Source organism: Chiloscyllium plagiosum, chromosome 22, assembly GCF_004010195.1.
Source record: "Chiloscyllium plagiosum isolate BGI_BamShark_2017 chromosome 22, ASM401019v2, whole genome shotgun sequence".
Taxonomy (NCBI): domain Eukaryota; kingdom Metazoa; phylum Chordata; class Chondrichthyes; order Orectolobiformes; family Hemiscylliidae; genus Chiloscyllium; species Chiloscyllium plagiosum.
In genome coordinates, this window is record NC_057731.1 from 41,622,919 (window position 1) to 41,646,364 (window position 23,446).

A 23,446-nucleotide genomic window follows, 5' to 3' on the forward strand; every position below is an offset into this window, starting at 1 on the left:
TGCTTATTTGGAACTATTGTGCTGTTTATTCACTGTCACTACCAAAAACTCTTAGTGACTTGTCAGTTTCCTCTCATGTGGCACAGTGGTACTGTCCCTACCTCTAAGCCAGGATGCCCAGCTTCAAATCCCACTTGCCATAGGTGGTGAGAAAGTACATCCCTAAACAGGTTGATTAGGAAAATATCTACCCTGATGAACACCTGCAATTACATCCTTACTTAGATGACTAGCCTTCAACAATGTCGATCAATCCATTGGGACTGCAACGGTTTTCAACTACGATTCTGTGAGAAGGAACAATGCTTTTTGGTTCCTGTTTGAGTACATTTTCAGCATCAGTGGGACTGGATGAGAGACCCTACCATTGCAGCGCACGGAGTGTGGAGCCTGAAACAGTTATATGGCCTGGAAAGATGAATTCACGGCAGGGAGGGGCAGTATACGCGTTTGTGTGCGGCTGAAGCTTCGGCCATGGAGAATCCAGAGAAATCCCACTCTGTGGAGAAACATGGAAGTGTGGCAACTTTGGGAAAGACTTTTGTGCCCCATCTGTGTGGAGTTTGCACATTCTCCCTGTGTCTGCGTGGGTTTCCTTCGGGTGCTCGGTTTCCTCCCACAGTCCAAAGATGTGCAGGTTAGCTGAATTGGCCATGCTAAATTGTCCATAGTTGTTAGGAGCATTAGTCAGAGGGGGTGGGTTACTCTTCAGAGGGTTGATGTGGACTTGTTGGGCCGAAGGGCCTGTTTCCACACTGTAGGGAATCAAATTTAAAAAAAAACAATGGGCACCATTGATGACCTTAATGCTTCCTTCAAGTTATTTTCAAGATGTAAAATTATTGATTACCGCTGCCCTCAGCTGATTAATATGCTGGTTTCCTTGTTTGTGCTGTTTTATTCTATTATTTTCAGTGGATGCTAGGCTACTTCAACTACATGGTGTGGAATTGAACTCATGAGCCAGACAGGTACCAGATTCCTCTCCCCCTCCCACCCAAACTAGACTATCCAACAGACCACTCGCTGCTTTTAATTTCCAGTCTTTAAAAAAATAAGTTCTCAAAATTTAAATTCTCTAGCTTACAGAACAGCTGTGTTACCAGACTAGCAAGCAAGCTAATCGTTAATACCAGAATCTAAACTTCAGATAATGAGGCAGATCATTATTACAAAAACAAAATTTCACTATGATCTTTCAAAAATTCCTTTTGATACATTTTAAAAACAGCCTTCGTTCTTGATTTACCAACTGTATTTAAAAAGATTAAATTTGCATACCTTCCATCTGTCAGCATCACTGCTCCCTCTGCTGACAGAAAAGAATATTGTTACTTTACATTATAAAGGAATTCATTTTCTTTCAAATTTTGTCTTTTCTGTTTGTAGATTAATATTTAATTTCATTGGCTAGGACAATGTGTTTGGTCCAATTTGAACTTTTCCCATAGCTTGGAGGAAAAAATTAATTAATCCAAATGTAGTCACTTATGACAATATATCATGTAATCCCTCCCTCAAAGCACAAACATCTTGCATTAGAAATGTATAACACACTGGCTTCAGAGTGCTGTGGAATGTGCAATAAAAAACACCATCCATTCTAGGCACCTTATTTGTATGTGAAAATGAAATAGTAAAACTGGCATCCAGAGAAGGTTTCAGATGAGCGTCTTCTACTCTTCCCCAGTGGAAAATGTAGCTACAGTTTAATTAGATTTGAGTGGTAGAGAGGGCATGCAAGAGAAATATGTAAGTGTTGAAGTGTGATAGAAATAAATGCTCCGTCAGATAAATAGGAATTTAGTTCTTCAAATTTTGACACTGATCTTTATTATTCTTTGAATCAATACACATGACTAGCTAAGCCAGCATCACATCTTCCAAGTGCTCTGGAGTTGTGGCAGCTACACACAGGTATCTGACATGTAGAGAAAGATAAACTGGGACAACTCACCTTAGTCGGTCATAAAGTGGTAACTGTATCAGCCACACAGGAGACCAAAACACTTAGGTCATTCATTTGCAATATTCAGTGCATTTTCCAAATGAAAAAAACTAATCATAGATTTATTTTAAAAATTTGACCATTTCAGCTGACTTACCAATAATAATATGTAACAATCACTACCACAAAGACAGATTTGATGAGGAAAACCTTTATTCTAAAGTTGGGAAGAAAATTAGGTCCAAATCAAGTTAATAATCCAAGTGAGAGGGGGTAGCAAACCTGACCAAAAATACTCCAAACTGCAAAAGGTTTAAATAGGGAGTATGCGACTTTAAAAATACACTCAATAATTCACAATGTATTATTTGTGAAAGTAGCAGACATACTGGCAAGACATGTACCGGTACCAAATAATTGGATGATAAAAGCCTTTAATCATGTCTCCATTATACAGCAAGGCTACTTTATCCATGTTAGCTGATAAAATTTGGAGAGAGACGTAGGCTGGTGTGTATTTCCTTTTCACATTACAGTTGCACTAGATTCTAACTGTATTCTGTTTACTATCAAAGTTGCCATAGCTTATTTAAGAAAACTGGGCAATCTTGAAAATTCAAGGTAGGCAGTTGTCGTATTTAGATTATCAAGTGAAATGTTGACAGAGTAAAGGCAAAACTTTGACATGCAACAGATGTTTCATTTAGCAGGCTTCTATTATTTTAGCTGCATGATCGGCTTGTATTAAATTTGCTGTACTAAAATAGGTACATGCGTACAGTTTAACACGTCAATTTTACTGGTTACTTGCAAAAAATTTAAGAGTTTGCCACAAAGTTACTGTTATTCAGATTCAAAAGAATTCAGCTAGTTGCCGTGGTAAATTGGACACGAAGATTAAATTTAGCGGCGAACAGTAGTCCAGCCTTCGTCATCAATGACATTTTTGATACGACGCGATGCCTCTTTGTCCTTGTCAGTTTTCCACATCGACTTTTCTTGGTCATTGTCCTTAAGTGGTGGACCTTTCACAGGAGTATCCTGCACCTCTTTAGCTTGGCTTTCACCTTGGCGTTCCTCACCACGTCGCCAGGCACCTGTGAACCAATTTAATTTTACACTGATGATTGGAGAAGGGGATTTAGAAATTAACTTAGTATGGAATAATATTTTGTATTAGTTAGCCAAGAATCTATATAAAAAAGGTCCAATTTCAGCAACAGAAAAGCTCAATATTTCAACTGCACCCTCCCTCAGATCTGAAAAGGAGCGTACACTTCAAATAATTTCTACATAATTGACTTTCCTAATACCAAATGTCTCAACACCATGATCATACACTCGGACAGAATCATGTGAAATCATATTCAACGGATAAATTCCGTTCTAATCCATTTTATATCTCCCCTCGCCCCACCTCCGTTCCGTTCAAGTATTATTTGCCACATATATGCCCAAGCTGAATGTTATCCAGGTCTTGCTGCATATGGACAGACTTCTTCAGTATCTAAGGAGTTACACATGAGACTGAATCCTATATAATTAGTATACATATGAAAAGGGAACATCAATGATACACATGATGGTCAGGTACAGCATATCAAATCTCACTGAAAAAATAACAAATTCAAAGTTTAAAATGAATAAATGTGTTATTCCACACATTTAAAGCTTATACACTACGCATATAACTGGAACATTTTACACCATAGTTATTCATTTTGTCTAATGTGCCTGTGATGGCTCTTAAAGACCTCTTCAGTTTCCTTAAAATCTCTATAGTTGGCAACTGAAAGTTAGGCATCATAGAAACAAAATACAGTACTGAACATGCTGAAAATTGGAGCTAAAACAGAAAACGCTGCAAATGTTCGTGTGTGACTGCAACTGTGGAGGAAGAAACAAGTTGATATTTGAGGCTGATAATCTTTTACCAAATCACTGGAGTTTGATGTAATACATTTGACCTAGTAGCATTACAGGGAGAAGTTAATGTCAGTCTTCAATATATTTTGCAGTAAACTTGCTGAAACCAAGAATGTGCTGAAAACAGCACAAAACCAAGTTCAAATATGACCATATATTCTTGCCCATTCTGCTGTACAATAGGTTATCTTTTGAGTACACTCATTCCATTTCTCTAATTCAGTTTTTTTTAAATCCTATAAACCAAATGCCTCACACTAAGCTTTAAAAACAACAGTTGAGGTGACAAGTGGGATATTTACGTTTTGCAGCATTTTCATGGTTATGTCAGTGATGGATTTTTTTAAAAGTAGCAGCACTACTAAGAAACTAGGAGAAGAGAGAGAGAGAGAAAAAGAGAGGGACAGCGCGCGTGAGAACAAGAGAACTGCAGATCCTGGAGATCAGAATCAAAAAGTGTGATACTGGAAAAGCACAACCAGTTAGGCAGCATCTGAGAAGGAGAGTCGACATTTCAAGCATAAACCCTTCATCAGGAATATGCTTTTCCAACACCACACTTTTTGGTACTACAAAGAAACTCTAGTAAGAATGCCATAAAATAGAAAATGCTGACAAAGTGATTCATTCTTCTTACAGAACTCAGTACACTATTTCAATCAAATGTTTTGTTTTACCATCATCTCGATCACTTCGAATAGATGCAGCACGGCGCTCTGGTTCATCTTTACGACTCCTGATGTCACTGCGTTCACGCAAGTCTCTACGATCGCGATCGCCATCCCTGTCATCACGTCGTGGAATTTCTCTCCAGCTACTAGAGTCTTCCGAGCCACCACCACGTCTCCAAGGACCATCATCTTTGTCTCTGTAAAAAGAGCAAATGCAAGTTAATAAAATGCTAGCATTCAGAAAAATTTTTTAGCCTGATCTTTATGACTATTTCCATGTAGAATTTTCATTCAACAGCAAAAATATACAACATGGTCTGAAGAAGTCATACTTTTCTGCACTTAGCTAGCATCTTAAACCAGCTTTGAAATCTGGGTGAAATGCTTGATAATCTTAAGTGGCAACAGTTCAGTTATCTTAATATTTCTCTCTGACTTTCAATTTCACAGACAGTGACTTGCAAAAAAAAAAAAGAGTAAAATCTTGCAAGTGAACATGAACAGTTCTTCACCCATAGCTCAACAAGTTTGTCAAATAGGTGGAAGTGCGGACACTTGACACAGGCTTAGTCCGGTATTTGTGCTGAGTGAAGTAGTCTCAGCTGGAACAGCAGTAAAGACACCATACTCAATTGTAGGCTTTTATGTTCCACATTAAAACAGCCACATGCGAAGATCAGAGTTCCCAGTCCTGATTGCTATTTGTCTGGATGTACACCATCACAGATGAGGGAAAAACAAAGTCTTTCTGGCCACAAAGATGAATAACCTTTAGGATTTACTGTTAAAGCAATACTTGGGAATGGCACTGGAGGATATTCAGCAGTATTCGGGAAAAGAGTTAACTTTTAGAAGGAAGTGGAATATTAAATTTTACTGTTTGGTTAAAATCCAAAATGTTCTAAATGTTGAGATAGGAACAGGGATGAAGAGCAATCAGAGTATACACCTTCGCCAAGCAATCAGAATGTGACATTTACCTTCTTTTCTTTATTACTTAAAGAAAGAGGTACCTCCATAAGAAATGGAAATTTCATTAACAGAATTATCCAAAAAGAAAAAAAGTTGTTCATAAACCTCTATTTACAAACCTAAATGCAATACGACGATCACGATCTTGATCTCGATCCAAATCACGATCTCGGTTATCTTCTGAAGACCTGGTGTCTCTGGGTGGGCCCCAGCTTTCTTCACGTGCTTTTTCCCTTTCTCTCCATCCACCACCTTCAATACAGTAACACTTCTGCCATTAAAAAGGTGCTCTACTTATAAGGGGCTAAAAGTTCCCTTGTCACTAAGTTAATCTATAAAGCACTTCTTATTTAGCAAAACTTCTAACTTATGCTGAAGGTTTGTTTTGAAACAACTACATTTGGTAGATGTACTGAAATTGTTTGTACTGACTCCCATTTCTACAATACTGAGCATGTGGAATGCAATTGCTCAAGAGGAAGGCCCACATTCGCGTTCCCAAAATTAAACAGGAAGAGGCAACTCAAAAGGAAAGTTCCAAAATTGTCAACAATTTACTTTGCACCTACAACCAGAAATTGTACATTTTAAAACGTACAATAACCCAAATGCCTCTGTTAAGCAAGAACACATCCAAAAGAAAGAGTTAAAAAGAATTTTGTACCTGGTTTATCAAGTGGTCTCCATGGGCCAGGCCTGGAATCGTCCACACGTCGAGGGCCTCTATCATCATCACGGCGGGGGCCTCTGTCATCATCCCGCCAAGACCCCCTGTCGTCATCACCTCGCCTGAACAACGGCCCACGATCATCGTCTCCTCTTCTAAACAATGGCTCCCTATCTTCGTCACGCCTAATTCGGTCGTCCCCACGACGGAATGCTGGCCTATCATCATCAAAGCCACGGCCTTCCCCTCGGCGCCACTCACTAAGAAATATGACCACAAGCCACAAACCTATTACAAAATTTTCATAACCATAACCTACTAAATATCACAATTGACCTTTCATATACAGGACATAAAATTTCAGGCTATTTTATTAACACAAGTAGTGATCAATGAGAGGAGTCCAGGAAACCACGGCAGCCCAAGTTTAATAGAGAAAGCTGAATTACTGCAATTGGAAGGATAAATGAGGTCATTTTACAGGGTCATTTCCCATTACTGAGATAAAGCTTTCAATTTCAGATTCCCAGATAAATGGAACTCCACCAACAGAGATTTGAATCCATGCCCCCAGAGCATTGGCCTGGATCTCTGGGTCACTAGTCCAGTGACTAATATTTCCTCTAGGCTGCACAGCTGTGCTTCGAGATTCCGTACACAGCGATCAATGTCAGCATGCCAATCAGGGCACTGATGTCTAGTTCTGAAAGTCACTGCTGCACACAGACCTTGGAGACATGCACAGATGTAAATAAAATTAGAAGAAAGGCTGATAGTATCAATGTCACCATATCCACAAATTCAGTTATGTGGCAATACTAAGAGCATCTGGAAAAGTTGAGAGAAATAGGAACATAAAAGCCAAATTTGTTAAAAGTTGGCAAAGCAGGTTATTGAATTAAAGAGGCAAGTTACGATGAACCTGTACAAAATCACACATTGACTTAAGCACTCTAATTCTAGGCAACATTCTGGAAAGATAGGAAGGCTTTAGAGTGTGCAGGATAAAGCTAAGTTGGTTCCATGGATGAGGGATTTGCATTACAATGACAAATCAGAGAAATTGAAGTACTTTTCCTTTGACAAGTTTGAAAAGAGATGATACAAGTGACGTTCCACAAGCTGTCTAGATAGACTTGTGAGAGAATTACTCCAGCTGGAAAAAGGTCAGGAATAAATGGCACCATGAAAAGACTGATTCGTCAGCAAGCAGCTATGCCAGAATGGTAATTCAAAGGAGAATTACATGAGCACCTAACAGGGAAAGAAAGCAGGGCTACCAGAAAAAAAGCAGGGGAATCAGGCCAATTAAATAACTCTGCAGAGTTGGCACAGGCTCAAAGGATCAATAAGCTTCACTTTTATGATTTGGCTTTGTGACCAATTTTAAATGATTCTTTCAATGCTGCAAACCATATTCCAATAATATTGAATCTGCTTCCATTAGATTAAATCTCAGAAGTAAAGTAGATGTACTTAGAAGAATTATTTACAGGCATAATTATACAGTTACAGGGAATAACTGCACACTTTCCAACAAACAGTCAACATTGAACTGAAAGGCCTGTCTGTGCTGTGCATTTTATGATAACTTTGTTTTAACCATTATTTTAATTTAACTACATACGCATCAGTTCCTCCGCGTCTCCATTCGGATTCTCTTTCTATAATACGGGAATCCCTCCAACCATCTCGTTCAGAGTCTCTGTCACTCCAGCGCTGAGGTTCCTGACAAAAGAGAAATAAAATCAAATATTTAACTACTGCACCCACAAATTCTGGCTTCTTCTTTCAAAACTTCATTGATTACTTAGTAATTAGTTGACTCTTAGGTAATTAGAGATGGAGAACAAATGAAGGCCTAGCCAGTGTTGCCCACATCCTATGATTTAAAACAAAAATTGCATCCATGTTAAATTGAAAAAAAAGCAGCAATACTTCAACAGAACAAATCCTGTTGCGTGCAAACATTATCTTAAAGCAAATTCAAAATTGACTGTAGGCGACTGCAATAACATCAAGATTTTTAAATTTAGAGTTTGTCCACCTAAAACCCCAGGTCAATGACTCATGTAGCAAAGCTACCACTAGTTAGGAAAAGGGAAAAAATATCATACTTTCAAATAATTGAGCTTGCAATAGACTGGAATACATAAAAGCAATCTTTGAATAGCACGAACAATTCATCTGAAATCATCTAACAAGGTAAAAAAATGGCAGCATTACAAATGTTTACAAGAAAAGAGAAATCTTAAATATCAACTACTTTTCTAGTCTTTCTTGATCTTTAAGTGAATAATACAGTATAAACAAGCCACTTCATGCAGTAAACATATCTCTCACAAACAAACTTTAGATTTGTGATGTCCCTAAAAATAATCTGCATTTCTGACGACTGGCCAAGCAGCATGGTATTTGCTATGGCTCACGAGATTAACTTAGTTCTTTAGCTCAAATTACAGCTTTCTATTAGCTTGCGAAATGGTTTACTATTATCATGCTACTAGACCTCTCGTCTCCCTTCAAGTGGATTACAGCACGCAAGTTTCACATTGACAACATTGTTTACTGAAAACTGGAGATGGTGACAAAAGCCCACGATGCAGCATTTAATTCTTCCAGAGATGGGACAGTGAAATTAACCTTTTCAATTGCTGCGTGAGAAGTTTTTACTTCTCACTCAAAGCAGTACATCTCATCAAACCCACACATTTCAGGCAAAGCTCTGGATCCCTTCTGGCTGAATTGAGCAATTGAATACCTTGCTTTCATGCAGTGATCTATCACGAATGTGAGAAATGCACATCCTGGATGATCAGATTTCCACTTTTGCTGTTATCCCACCGAGAGCAAATCACAATTATCAAGAAATTGTTATGCTTCAAATAGCTAAAAAGCATAGAACAAATACAAAGTTAACAATAAAGAGATTTTAATACCTTCCGGCGAAACTGGTCTTCAGCATATTTCCTTTCTTCTTCTTTACGCCGTTCGCGTTCTTCAATTTCCATTTCTCGCTGGCGTCGTTTCCTTTCGGTTTCCTCCAATTTTCTTAGCTTTTCCTGGTATTCACGCTCTTCTGCTTCTCGTTTTTCACGTTCACAGCGTTCCTTCTCTTCACGCTCTATTAAGGAATGCCAAAAATGAGAACCTTCCTTTGCAGTAGTTCATTTATTCATATGGTTGTGAAAAATGTATAACTAGTTATTCTAACCCTTCTTAAGTTTTTCTTCTTCCAATCTCTGAGCTTCTTCCTCTTTTTGTATGTAGTAGAGCCTGCGTCTTTCCTCTTTACGTTGTTTTTTACGCTCTTCTAAACGCATCTTCCGTTCTTCATTCAGCCGGTCTTGGAAGTTCTTTAGTTTCTCCTTTTCTCAGAATAAAACAGAATGCAACTTAAATACCACCTTTTACCTAGTTCTGCTATATTTAAGTAACAAAACAGCCTGCCAAGATTAAAAAATGCTTCAAAATCAGATGATTTCTTGGATTACATGGCCAAGAACATAAGTCAAGCTACAATATTATTAACAAGCTATTTAATAAATTGCAGACCTCATAGACAGTGCGACGTGAAGCCATAAGCTTGGTTAGGAACAGGTCTTGATCCTCCATCATTCTTGACATTCGATTTTTATGCTCCAGTGCTTTCTCACGCTCCACTTTCATACTGGTTATCTGCAAACAGAAGAACTTTACAATCAGTTACAGGCAAACATGTAATTTGCTAAACCAAAGAAAAACTTGAGTTACAACATAGAGGAATACAAAGAGCAATGTGCCTAAAAATGTGCGTTGAAACAAAAAACAAAAGAATATCTGAAAAGCATATGTACACAAATTACATCACTCACCCTTTCTTCCTCTTGAAGTTCCCACAATTCCATATCTTTTATTCGCTGATCCTCAAATGCTTTTTTGAGTAAAGGTATTTCTTCTAATCGCTTGGCTCTTTCATAAAAGTCAATCTGCAAAATAAAAACCAAAGTCGGTCAGGAGAGTTACCAATAGCTTTAAAATCCGTCACAAATATGAAAGAAATTGGGGAAGAGTTTTAAACCTCGAGTTAGCAAACACTTTGTGTGACATCAAGGGCTACAGTTATCAGCTCTTCAAATTTAGAATAGCAGCAATATTCTGCAATGGTCGGATTTACAGCACAAAACAAATCTTTGGCCCACTGAGTCTGCAAAAACAAGCACCTAACCATTCTAATCTCACTGGCCTATAGACTTGTATGCCTTGGCAATACAAGTGCTTAAAATTACTTAAATGTTATGAGACTTTCTGCTTCTAAAAGGCAGTAATTTCAGATTCCCATCATCCCGGGGGCAGCGTGGTGGCTCAGTGGTTAGCATTGCTGCCTCACAGCACCAGGGACCCAGGTTCAATACCTGCCTCGGGCTGTGTGGAGTTTGCACATTCTCCCCGTGTCCGCATGGGTTTCCTCTGGGTGCTCCAGTTCCCTCCCACAATCCAAAGATGTGCAGGTTAGGTGAATTGGTCATGCTAATGTTAGGTGCATTAGCCAGGGGTGAAATGGGTCAGATGGTGAGTGTGGACTTGTTGGGCCAAAGGGCCTGTTTTCACACTGTAGGGAATCTAATCAAACTACTCTGGACAGTGCGGACTTTGGGGCGGCACGGTGGCTCAGTGTTAGCACTGCTGCCTCCCAGCAACACGGTCCCAGCTTCAGTTCCAGCCTCAGGCGACTGTCTGTGTGGAGTTTGCACATTCTCCCAGTGTCTGCGTGGATTTCCTCCCACAGTCCAAAGATGTGCAGGTCAGGTGAATTGGCCATGCTAAATTGCCCATAGTGTTAAGTGCATTAGTCAGAGGGAAATGGGTCTGTGTGGGTTACTTTTTGGAGGGTCGGTGTGGACTGGTCAGGCCATAGGGCCTGTTTCCACACTGTAGGGAATCTAAGAAAAACGCTTTTCCTTACATCATTAAACTTTCTGCCCTTTACCTCAAGTCTATGACCCCATTCATGGATTCCTCTGTCAAGAGAATTATTCCTTCCTGCCCACAATTTTATACATATCAAATACTGACTTCATTATTGCGTTCCTAATAATTGTCTTGGCATATCTGGAAGCAATTTATTTCTTTCAGATTATTTAATTGGTAAAAATTTCAGATCGTTAAAAGAACCGTTCAGCAGATTGAAATGATTTTGGTTAAAATATAAACCATTACAATATAAACAAGCAAAGGAAAATGAAGAACAAACCTTTTAGCACAACTCAACGTCAGGCTACATTCTCAATGCCTCAAAAATATGCGTAAAATAGTTTAACAACAGAGTCATAGAGATGGAAACAGACCCTTTGGTCCAACCCATCCATGCCGACCAGATATCCCAACCCAATCTAGCCCCACCTGCCAGCACCCAGCCTATATCCCTCCAAACCCCTCTAAAATGTTGCAATTGTAACAGCCTCCACCACATCCTCTGCCAGCTCATTCCATACAGGTACCACTCTCTGCGAGAAAATGTTGGCCCTTAGGTCTCTTTTATATCTTTCCCCTCTCACCCTGAAACTATGCCCTCTAGTTCTGGACTGCCCGATCCCAGGGAAAAGACTTTGTCTATTTATCCTATCCATGCCCCTCAATTTTGTAAACCTCAGCCTCCGATGCTCCAGGGAAAACAGCCCCAGCCTGTTCAGCCTCTCCCTGCAGTTCAGATCCTCCAACCCTGGCAACGTCCAAGTTTCACAACATCTTTCTGATAGGAAGGAGACCAGAATTGCACGCAATATTCCAACAGTGCAACATGACCTCCCAACTCCTGTACTCAATACTCTGACCAATAAAGGATAGCATACCAAACGCCATCTTCACTATCCTATCTACCTGCAACTCCACTTTCAAGGAGCTATGAAACGGCACTCCAAGGTCACTTTGTTCAGCAATACTCCCTAGGACCTTACCATTAAATGTATAAATCCTGCTAAGATTTGCTTTCCCAAAATGCAGCATCTTGCATTTATCTGAATTAAACTCCATCTGCCACTTCTCAGCCCATTGGCCCAGATCCTGCTGTAATCTGAGGTAATCCTCTTCCCTGTCCATGACACCTCCAATTTTGATGTCATCTGCAAACTTACCAACTGTACCGTCTATGCTTACATCCAAATCATTTATGTAAATGACAAAAAGTAGAGGGCCCAGCACCGATCCTTGTGGCACTCCACTGGTCACAGGCCTCCAGTCTGAAAAACATCCCTCCACCACCACCCTCTATCTTCTACCTTTGAGCCAGTTCTGTATCCAAATGGCTAGTTCTCCCTGTATTCCATGAAATCTAACCTTGCTAATCAGTCTCCCATGGGGAACCTTGTCGAACGCCTTACTGAAGTCCATATAGCATATTACTTTGAAATATTATTAATCTGTATTTTCCATTTCTTCACCAGCTAGCCATTCTTGACAGGCTGGAAGGACTCTGGCCATTTGCCAACAGTGCTTAAAATAGTCACTTGTTACCATACTTTGCCCCACTTTCCGAAATAGGAAAACACTTGGCTTGAACTCTGTGCTCTACTATAATTTGGTAATTAACACATGGACAATTGCAGATACATTACTTTATCACTTCATACTGCAATGTGAAGCACCACCCTCAATCACAAAGAAACTTTTGCTAGTATTTCTATTGTTACGATGAAGACTAACACAGCCAGCTTGCCCTCATGATCACTTAGTCATCTTAATTTAGCTATCACGTCAGTACCAGCACCCCTGCTCTATCTTTCCAAACATTTGTTACCATTTTCTTTTACTATAAAATAACTTTCACCTTTTTTTCCTGATTTTTCAGACGTTCTTGAAGTTCCTTCTTTTCTTTCTCTAACTGCTCAACCTGCTTCGCCATGATAAAATCCGGATCCAGTTCTTCAAGGTTCTGAAAAAGTCAAGGGATCACAATCAGATATGGCACATTGAAACATACTGAACAAAATGTGTTGACATACAGATATTGCCTACCATATTGAATCTGAAGAAACAGACAGATATTGGTGGAGGGAAAAAAAGGATTGAAAATTAACAAGTATGCATTGTTCATTTCCAAATTGAACAAAGCCTTTATAGAGCAATTAGCAATTCACATTCACTTCCTGGATTGAAGAAATGCCACTGAATAGCACGGCTATCTAATAAAAGGACTTAAAATAGTCAAAGACTTTGACGGAGTAGATAAGTGTTTTAACTTGGGGAACAACAAAACTAGATGCTATCAATACAATTGAATTAAGAAATCACTTTTTACCTAAAACAGTGGTGAGAATGTGGAACTCCTCAGTGCAGGGGATAATGGAGGGGAACAGATTATTATGCTGATTGCAACACATAGAAGAACAATAGGAGGATTAATGGGCCAGAAACTGTGGCATGCAAGGTGGGGTGAATAGCCCTTTTCTCTGTGAAAATTTGTGTAATATTATTGCCCCCAAAAGAAAGCATTTTATATTGGAACTAAAAGATGTTTAAACAGAAATTTACTGAACTGTATTTTACCTCAATGTCAATATCTCGAAATGCCTTAGCTCCCAGTTCAGTTTTTTTAATCTGCTCCAGACGCTCTCGCACATGTTTCCGTTTGATATTTTCATGCTCCTGCATAAGACGCTCTTTTTCTCTCTCCTGTGCCTCTTGACGTAAACGCTCTTCTTCAGCTTTGCGAACTTTCTGAAGTTCTGCCTCTCGCAACTCCATTTCTTCTTTCTCCCGCTGAACATTCAGACTTTCCAGACGTTCCTTTCTCTCCTCAATAGTCTGGCGACGGGCAAGGATCCGCTGGTGCTCCTTTCTGGCATTCTTCAAGTAAGCACTAACAGCTTGCTGATGCTGCTCTTCCTTTTCATGCTGAGAGATTATAGAGGAAACATGGGCAAGGAAAAATCATGAATACAAACTCCTAACAGAACTAAAATTCCTAATACTTAAATTCATAATGTCTCACAGCTCACTCGACTGAATTGAGACAGAAAACAGGAAGGTCCTGGCTCATCTTCAGTTCACGCTGAGTTACCAGATCCCAGCTAACTATCAGGACTTATTAACTAAACTGATCTAACGAGATCAAATGTCCTTTCAGACATCAGTGAGCATATGATATTTATAACAGCTTATTTAAAACTCTGCAAACCAAATAATGAAAATGGTCAACAATGGAATGCATCACCCACATTTAGGATGCACAAACCATTTTCATTAGTCTGGTAAACTTTGTTTCAAGGTGGAAACAAGTCAAAGTGTAGCAATACTATGTCCAAGGCTGTAAAGTTTAACAGCAAAACAACATGCTTGTATGCTGAGACCGCTACTCCTGGCGATTTAGAATTACTGGACCTATTAGGGTTACTTAGTCAAAACAAAAAACTTACAAGCAAGTGTGTTGGCTTGACAACTTGGATAGCCTTTGCTAATGCGGCAGACATAGCGGTCAACTGACTTCTGATCTGCTCTGAAGGCATTGGCTGCAAGTAAGGACCCACTGGTGAATCTTCTCGTGGAGAATAGTTGAGATCTGAGCCAAAACTTAAAGTACGAGAAGAATGATCTATGCGAACCTAGAACAAAAACAGAATTAACAAAAAAAAAACAATTTTGTCAGTCATATAGCATGGAATCAGACCCTTTAGCCAAACTCATCCATAGTGACCAGGTTTCCTAAACTGAACTAGTCCAATTCGCCTGTGTTGGACCCATATTCTTCTAAATCTTTCTGGTCATGTACCTGTCGAAATGTCTTTCAAATGTTGTAATTTCCCTTACTGGAAATGATAACTGCTAATGATAATTAAAGCCACAAGAAATTACACTAATCATAACTGAACCAGCCATTCTAGATCCATCTATTGACTGCACTCAAAAAATATACTTATTTGAATATATCTGACCTGCGCTATAAAAATCCAGACTTGGTTGGAGCAGAATTAAATCAACCCAGAAGATTATGAAATGTGTTTAAAGGACAATTTTACTAGAAATTACTGCACTCAAAAGTGCATGGAACTTTCATGGAAGCTCTTCCAATCTCCGGCTGTGCCTTTCAGCATGAAAGTCAGCAAAATACATGTAAAAACAGCATGGATGACTACAAATTACAGGACAGCCAGACAGAAGTCATTTTCCAATACACTTAACTAACATGTCAACAACTTCCTCTTGGAATTACAAGTTGTCTACAAGCACTCGTTCAGGATTTGTGAAATTACTCAGATTCAAGTTAGATCTTTGATCTTACATTAGAGAGAATGAACTACATTGGAACAGATCTCCACAAATTTCTGGTAAAGTTTGTGTTATCAGCAGTGTAAACTCAATCAAAAATGTATCCATCAGAGCTTCCGTCAAGTTTCTCAAAGGAGTAATCTCAGCTAATTACGTGATGAGAAATACCTGCTTCTAATGCAACACAACATAAGATTTGATTTCTTAAACTTCTCTCCAATAATTAAGCCCAGTATTTGAAACCCAACAGAACTCTAACACCACTGCACAGGTCAATATGTGACTGTTGGCATTACCTGCAAATCACAGTGTCTGGCAGCATCAACAATGGCACGCTCCAATTGAAAGGCATCAACAAAAGGAACCAAGGAAGCCAAACGAGTAAATTCTATGCCTTGATAAATCTGAGCTACCTGTGGAAATAAAAATAGTACTTTATCAATCAGGATTGAATCAAAAAAGCTTGCATGTTTTCCAAAGACACTGTAGGTTTATGGCTGTGTAATTAAGGCTGATGTATTAATTTTGTGCTTCAAATCAAATCTAATTGAGATCTACTGAACCAGGCTAAAACACATTTACACCTATGCCATTACAAGCTGCCTTCATCCTCAAAAAGGTAGGCAGAAAAAAATTGAAATGTTGTTAGAATAATTTTAGGATGCAAGTTTGATCACTTGCATAATTGGTTAGCACTGCTGCCTCAGAGAAAACATCAAAAAGGAAGAACCAGAACTTTCTAACACTTCTACACCAATATATTTCAAGTAATCATTCGCCTCTCTACCATGGTTACAATTTGCACCATCTACAAGAGGCATGTTACACAACTCCAAATCACTTTCTAGACTCCAATCTCTTGTCTGCAAAGACAACAGCAGCAAATGCATGGGAAGACCATGCTTCCAAGTTCCCATTAAACAAGACTATCTTGATTAGGAAATACACATCTGTTTCTTCATCACTGAACCAAATTCAGGAACTCCCTAGTTATCACCACCATGGAAGCACACATCAAGTTCGGGGAGGCTTCAGTCCAGTGTTGTTGTTACTGTGTTAGGAATCCACAGGTACAGGCTACTGTTCTAGTGACGTGGGTTCTAATTCCACGACTGCAGATGGCAGATTATACAACAAAAAAAATCTGAGTGAAAGTGCTCATCACATTTCATGAGTGATAATAAAATATTTCAACTCTTTGAAGGCATTGCAGTCAGCGTTTTGGTACGGTTTACAAGTTGATCGTGAAACAAAATACAGGATAAGTATCAAATTTAATTGTGAATTTCTAAATGACAACAGTTGAAATTTTATCCCCTGGATGTGACTCTTGGAAACTGCAATATTCTAAAACAGCACACCTAATTGCTTGGCTTTCCTGAACAGGACAGAATCTGTGCAACATTAAAACGCATGCAAGGTTCTCAAGGGAGAGGCTTAAGGCAAATGGAGCAAAAACACTCTGCTGTCCAAAATATAACAAGAGTAACCTTTTCTAAAATGACAGCAAGATATCGCCACATATCAGATTATATGTGAACTTCAAATCTTTGTACTAAGTTTCCTAATGTAAAAGGGAGTGATTTTTCTAAACTGTTTCATGAAAATATGTACACACCTGCTGAAGGAGCCGTAGGATAGTATTATTCTGCAAATGAGGCACGTAATGCTGGAGATCAGGTTCTTTTTCTGACTGGTCTCGGACCCAGTCGAGGACCTTGAGTAGAAGAGAAAGACAAAAGATATGGTTTACATCATGTAGACCTGAGTATTTATCTAAAGAGTGTATTTATTTTGACAGGATAGTGATTAAAGCAGAAAAACATGATTTAATGCAATTGCAGAAATAAAGACCTGACCAATTTTTTAAACATACTAAATCAAATAAATTTCTGAATGCCAATTTTTTTTAAACAAACAAAATATGCTGTCATGATGTTGGGAAAATTACTGGCTAGGCCAGTATTTATTGGCTACCTCTAATTACTTGCAAAAAAGTGGTAGTGGGAATCAAACCATTCAGTACAGATATACCAACAGTGCTGCTACAAAGCAAGTTCCAGGGTTTTGACCCAGTGACAGTGAGAATGCTGACTGGGTCCCAAGCCAGAATTGTATGCAACTTGGAGGGTAACTTGCTTGGTGCTCCTATGTACCAACTGTTTCTGTCTAAGTGAGAGAGATCAAAGGTTTGAAGGAGGCTGTTGATGGAACTTTGGGAAGCTGCTATGAATGATGATGGCTGGGAGGAGATAGGCAGCAGTCAAGAAGGTTACTTTGTTGTGGATGATTTCAAGCCTCTTGATTATTGTTGGAGCTGCATTCATTCAGGCAAGTGACCAGAATTGCATCATGCTTCTTACTTGTGCCTTTTAGATGATGGACAGGCTCCCAGGAGACAGAAGAGTTACCCGTCAGATTTCCAATCCTCTGACCTACTCTTGTAACCACAAGATTTATATATCTGGTCCAGTTCAATTTTTAGTTAATGGCTGCCCCCAGAATGCTTAAAAGGAGTTGTAACCATTGAATGTCACAGAGACTGTCAGTTCAGCCATGGTCTTTCTTGGCACTTGGACAACATAAATGTTACTTACCAGTTGTCAGTAGAAGCCAAAATGTTAATTTGGTCTTGATGCATTTTGAGATGGACAACATCAGTGTTTAAGGAGTGAGAATAGTGCTGAACATTGATGCTTGCCCACCCCCACTTCTGGCCTTAAAATGGAAGGACAAACAATGAAGACGACCATGAAAATGTCAAGTATGATCACTAACCTAAGGAGGTGCTACAGCAATTATCTTGGATTGACTTGAAACCTCTAAGACCTGCTACCATCTTCCTTAGTGTTGGTATCACTCCAAAGAGTACAGCGCTTCCCATACCATCCTCAACTCCAATGGTCATTGACTTCAGTTGTGAGAATCCCTTGATTACATACTCAAAGCTACCTTAACGTTAACGGCAATCATTCTCATCTCTAGACTTCAACTCTTTTGTCCTGTTTAAAGAATGTTACCATTTTGCAATATAGGAAATAAATTTAACGTACTTACCTAAAATGTATGGAGGGGACTGGCAGTTATGGTTACATAAAAAGACCATCTGCTAATTAGCCTCCAATTTTGCTCTAGCACATTAGAAATATCATTGATCTCACAAGAACAAAGAACATGACAATGAGAAGGTGCTGAAAGCAATATTACAGCAAATTGCAGTACAAAACCAGGAAGACAGGATTTGGCTGATCAGTCCTTCAAATATTCGGTTGGACATTTTATGAAAATCATAGCCAAATATAGGAAAATGGACTTAGAGTATGTTCTCCGATAGGGGGTGCGTGTTGGTGGGATAATAAACTCAAACTAAGAATGCTTTTCAATTTTCACCCCTAAAATTCAACTTCACACCTCACGCTTATTTCCATCCACCATATAGCATTTCTTTAACCATGCAACTTTGCTTAGAGGAGCTCAAATTTTCAAAATCAGGATAGTTTTTAATTGGACTGTAACATAAATAATTTATATTGTACAGTCAACTGATCCCTTCCAAACAGTTCAGAATGTCAAAACTTAACGTTATTTGTTACCTTACTAACACGTCCACAAAGTTTGAGCGGGTGGAATTCCACTTCCAACCAATTATATACACCCTTCACTTCAAGTGCAGCATGCTGCATCACATTGAAACGAACCTTTGTAAAAAGAAAAGTTGGTTCAGAATGAAGGCTGAAACCAAAGCATCAATGAACAGTTAAACAATTTACTCTCAAAGTCAATTAACAGAAGAATAATTGGCAGAATGTTCAACTTTGATAGGAGCCGAAGTAACTTCTTTAATTCATGATCAAGTTTCTCACAATTGCACTCTACCGTACCACATGCCACAAACACTGAAGGATTCCAATAGACCAAGAACGCAAAAGATATCACCTGTATACCTGTGCCTTGTTTTGATTTTGATCGAGTCACACAATTGTTAGTAGTCTCAAAAAGTATATCAAATCCTAAGATTTTTCAACAGAGCTCTGCTCAGTACAGGACCATCATTAGTGCCTGAATATTCCTTAATTACACTTCATCCTAAAATTAAAACTGGATTAAGCAAAACTGATAATCAGGATTGTGGTCAAATAAAAACAAGGTGATGGTTTTATGCTGTTGAAAAAAGGTGGTCAGGAGGAGCAAATGGAACAAATTTAAAGGCCAGAGGGCAAGGCAGAGTAGAAACCACAGGTAAATACCATCGATCAAAAAGGGGAAGGTAATAGCTGCAAAGAGACACAGGCTCAGAGTTATTTTAAATGGCAGAACAAAAGACAGCTCTGCTGTCTCTGTTGAGAAATGAGGCAGGACAATAAAATGGTTAACAGAATCGATGGTCTGAGTTTGTCTAACAAACATCAGTTGCTGTTCCTCACTGCACTGGAGCAACAAACGCAGAACAGAAATGTAAGTAACGTGGCATATTTAAATTGCCAGCAACCATTCTCAATTCCAAACTAACAGTTACATTGGACTCAAGATGTTAACCATTTCCCTTTCACAATTCACAGATGCTGCTCAACATGCTAAGTTTTTATTTTAGGTCGCCAGCATCTGCAGTAACTTGATTGTGTTTTGGTGGTCAACAAATATTTGATAAAAATTGATGGGGGAGACCATCTTGCAACTCTATTGCAGCACATCAGGAAATGTTTTGAGATCTAAAAAGAACTTTACCAGTGCTAAATGAGCAACAGTTAAAATAAAATACATCTGCAAGTCGTAATTCAACCCTGGAAAGTAAATTTATTAACTATTACTTACCTCATTGGGGACCTCACCACTTGAATTTTAATATAGCTTGCTCACTTCAACTTACTAACAGTTCAAATTCTGTATCTGAATCACCTTGTCTGAAGGAGACTGGCAGCAGTAGTACACTTGAATCAGCCAAGCTGCTAATTAACCTTCAACTCTTATTCTGGCACATAAAAAAATCTCTCAAATCTCACTAAGGCTGAGAACAAGATAATGAAGTGTGCTTTATTAGTGGCAAATCTGTCCATTAGTACTTTTTCAGCTCAAGTGAAAATGCTTCTTCAAAAAGAAAAGGATAAGTGAATTTCTACCATTACATGTCTTTTTTGATGCTTTCCAATTCCCAATCTCTTACCTTAATTACTAAAACAAACTTCATTCCTATATTAAAATTATACTGTGGATGGCATTGTAATTGTTATTTTTTTACTGGATTAGTAATGCATAGAATGCAAGTTTAAATCGTTTCAAAGTGATTATTAGGATTTAACTTCTGTCAAAAAGACCTGAAGTGCTGATGAAAAGATACTGGATAGTTCCAAAACCAAAAATGCTTCACTGAATTTCTTTCAGGAGGGAATCCTATATTTTTTACTTCATCCAGCCTATCATACATGCCTCACCAATGCAATCATAAATGCTGGCCCTGCCACTGTCAAATCCTGAAAACTACTGAAAAAGGCATTACAAAATTAAAGCTTGCTCCAGTGGGATACAAACTTGGGCATGCTAAAAATCATACCATGTCATTAATCAAACTTTGTCGAGTTGGAGGTGCCTGTAAGCCCAACAGCGTAGCTAATCGTCTGTGCTTCTCAACAATAATACCATCCATGTCGAGCAATCGGGCAATGTCTGTCCTTTCAGGTGTAATAGGAATTGATAGAGTAGCTAAAAGGACTCTGGTAGACATCCTGTAAAGACAGTAAATCAAAATGTTACATGATACTAAAAAATTTGCTGCAACAAAGAAATGATGCATCCAAGACGAGCATTGATTAACTGCTAACAAGTTTTTAAAAAAAATATTTTTCACTACAAATTTGATGTATGGGGAAACTCTGATTGTGAAATGCTTCAGCATTATTTTATGTATATAAGCAACACACTTAACATCCTAAAAACAGAGTTGACTTTGGGTGTACTTAATGCAATACCGATGATTTTGGACAGGCAAGCCTTTGGAAAGTAAACAGCAAATTGATTAGACTGTTACAAATGAAGAAATCAAATCTCACTCATAAGCACAAGTCAAATTGGAAGCGGTTTACTTTTAGACCTGCTATTAAAATCCAAGTTAGACATAAATTCCCAACATTATATCCATTTCCACAATTAAAGGCATTCTAGCCTGCAGCTGTATGGTTTGCTGAAGCTCAAGAATCTTTCAATAGAGGATTTTAGGCAATAATTAATGCCCAATTTTTTGTAAAAAAGTTTTAGTTTACTTTCTTCGCCCCAAAAGGAAAAAAACTGACATTTCAATTTTCTTATCTTTTTCAGATTATTCTGATGAAGCTTAAAGTAAAAGGAATGGTATTTTATGATTAAACACTATTACAGCCCTTCCGATTAGTTTGATTTCAGATTGTAATAGTAGGCGGTTTTCATCTACAGCCCCTATTCAGTTGATGATTCTGCTTTCCCTGGATCCACCTTTTGTTCCACTCCTTGCTCCATTACTGTCTCCTTTTGCCTTTTAATGCCTCCCATCTTATCAAAGACTTTCACTTTAAGTTTCAACTCCTTTCACTCACCTAAAACATATAATACCTTAATGATTTTTAAAATTTTGACAGTGATAACTGACCTGAAGCATTAACTTACAGCGTGACATGGACTTTCAGCCTCTCCTTTATTTTCAATTTCCAGCTTCTACAATATTTTGTGGTGTGAAGGCCAATTTTCTGCAATTATATTGATATAATTCTGCCTTCAAAACCCTAAAACAGGGAGCCTCATCTGTGACAGCAACCCACTCAAAATAGTTGTGCTCAATCTGGACTCAGTCACTGTATCATTCATCGCATTCAAACAATGAGAAGCACGTACAAACAGACTTTGAGGTTGACTTCACACCCTTATGGGAAATTTGGGATCCCCTACCTACCATTCAATGCATGTAGATAATAGTACATCAACCACACTTCACAATCTAATTTTTGTACTGCTTCCACCTTTCAGTATGTCGTTTTCTCCCCAATATTTCTTTATAATCTACAGCACTTGTGTTTATCACTAGCTATGCATTTAAGTATTTCTCTACCTCTGCATCTCCTCTGGTGAAAGATTTTTTCTCATCTCTCTGGACAAATGGTATAGTCGGTGAAGAGTAGATGCATGAAACAGAGCATTTCCTGATTTCCAGAAGACTGTGGAAACTTTATTATAGTAGTTAGCCATTAGCTGGGGTTTGGGGGGCTTCTTGGACAAAGAAAATAGCCCATGAATGTCTTCTACAGCCTTGAAAGCTTCCTATTAAAAAAAAACAAACATACTTCATAAACAAAACATTATACTAGAATCCTCAACAATCCAGAGATTTATTAAAAGTTTTAACTCCACATAGTTGAAGATTTATTAACAAGTTGCTTGACCGTTACAAAAAAGTTAAATATTCACTTAGGGAGAGATGATTCCAGTACACACCTCCACCTTCAAGACACTTACTTAATCCTGATGTGGAAACTAAAATTAAATCCAATTTTGCCTCAAATTTATTACCGATACATTCTGCAGACTTAGGTCAGTAATGCATAAGTGTGTAACATGGTTAATAAAGATTAATATTTGCCAGCAGTTTTTTTGCATTAATTGCTTGGCATTGAATCAAATTCATTGCAGCCGGTGTCTGCAACTTCAAACGCACTCTACAATGGCAAGCTAAGGAGGACATGCTGTGGTCAGTTGCTAACAACATGTGGAAATCATGAGTACTTTATTCAGATTCTAAGTAAGCACATCAGTGCACAATTACTGCAACACTAACTTATTAGTAGTGCCATACAAACCACGTGCAATACAAAATAAGGTTCTAGAATTTTGAAAACCCAGAATAAAGCAAGTTTCTAAACTTTTAACATCAGCACACAGCTATTGGATCATTTTGAAAAAATGTTAAGTAAAAGAACCAAACTCGGTCAGTCAGTCATTCTGTGCATGTATCTTCACTCCTTCCATAACAGAAGCAGAAGTGTTAGAGGGAGAGTCCAG

General features: G+C 38.5%; 1 protein-coding gene and 2 non-coding genes across 3 annotated transcripts in view; all 3 read right to left on the reverse strand.

The window, feature by feature from the left end:
- Positions 1–2,143: 2,143 nt before the first annotated feature.
- eif3s10 (eukaryotic translation initiation factor 3, subunit 10 (theta)) overlaps positions 2,144–23,446 on the reverse strand; it is a 41,955-nt gene continuing 20,652 nt past the window's right edge. The window contains exons 6-22 of the mRNA XM_043712852.1: positions 22,500–22,708; positions 20,976–21,147; positions 19,021–19,125; positions 17,046–17,144; positions 15,724–15,840; positions 14,578–14,763; positions 13,709–14,056; positions 12,990–13,094; positions 10,039–10,152; positions 9,740–9,862; positions 9,399–9,552; positions 9,124–9,308; positions 7,812–7,912; positions 6,182–6,444; positions 5,637–5,769; positions 4,552–4,742; positions 2,144–3,045 (exon numbers count right to left, since the gene is read on the reverse strand). Coding sequence (XP_043568787.1) covers positions 2,852–3,045; positions 4,552–4,742; positions 5,637–5,769; positions 6,182–6,444; positions 7,812–7,912; positions 9,124–9,308; positions 9,399–9,552; positions 9,740–9,862; positions 10,039–10,152; positions 12,990–13,094; positions 13,709–14,056; positions 14,578–14,763; positions 15,724–15,840; positions 17,046–17,144; positions 19,021–19,125; positions 20,976–21,147; positions 22,500–22,708 — 2,799 coding nt within the window. The 3' untranslated portion in view covers positions 2,144–2,851. The remainder of the gene's footprint in view (positions 3,046–4,551; positions 4,743–5,636; positions 5,770–6,181; positions 6,445–7,811; positions 7,913–9,123; positions 9,309–9,398; positions 9,553–9,739; positions 9,863–10,038; positions 10,153–12,989; positions 13,095–13,708; positions 14,057–14,577; positions 14,764–15,723; positions 15,841–17,045; positions 17,145–19,020; positions 19,126–20,975; positions 21,148–22,499; positions 22,709–23,446) is intronic.
- On the reverse strand, positions 18,488–18,621 carry LOC122561423. Its single transcript, XR_006315005.1, has one exon. It is a non-coding gene; the product is annotated as a small nucleolar RNA SNORA19 (small nucleolar RNA).
- Positions 20,323–20,459, reverse strand: LOC122561424. The gene has a single exon (XR_006315006.1). It is a non-coding gene; the product is annotated as a small nucleolar RNA SNORA19 (small nucleolar RNA).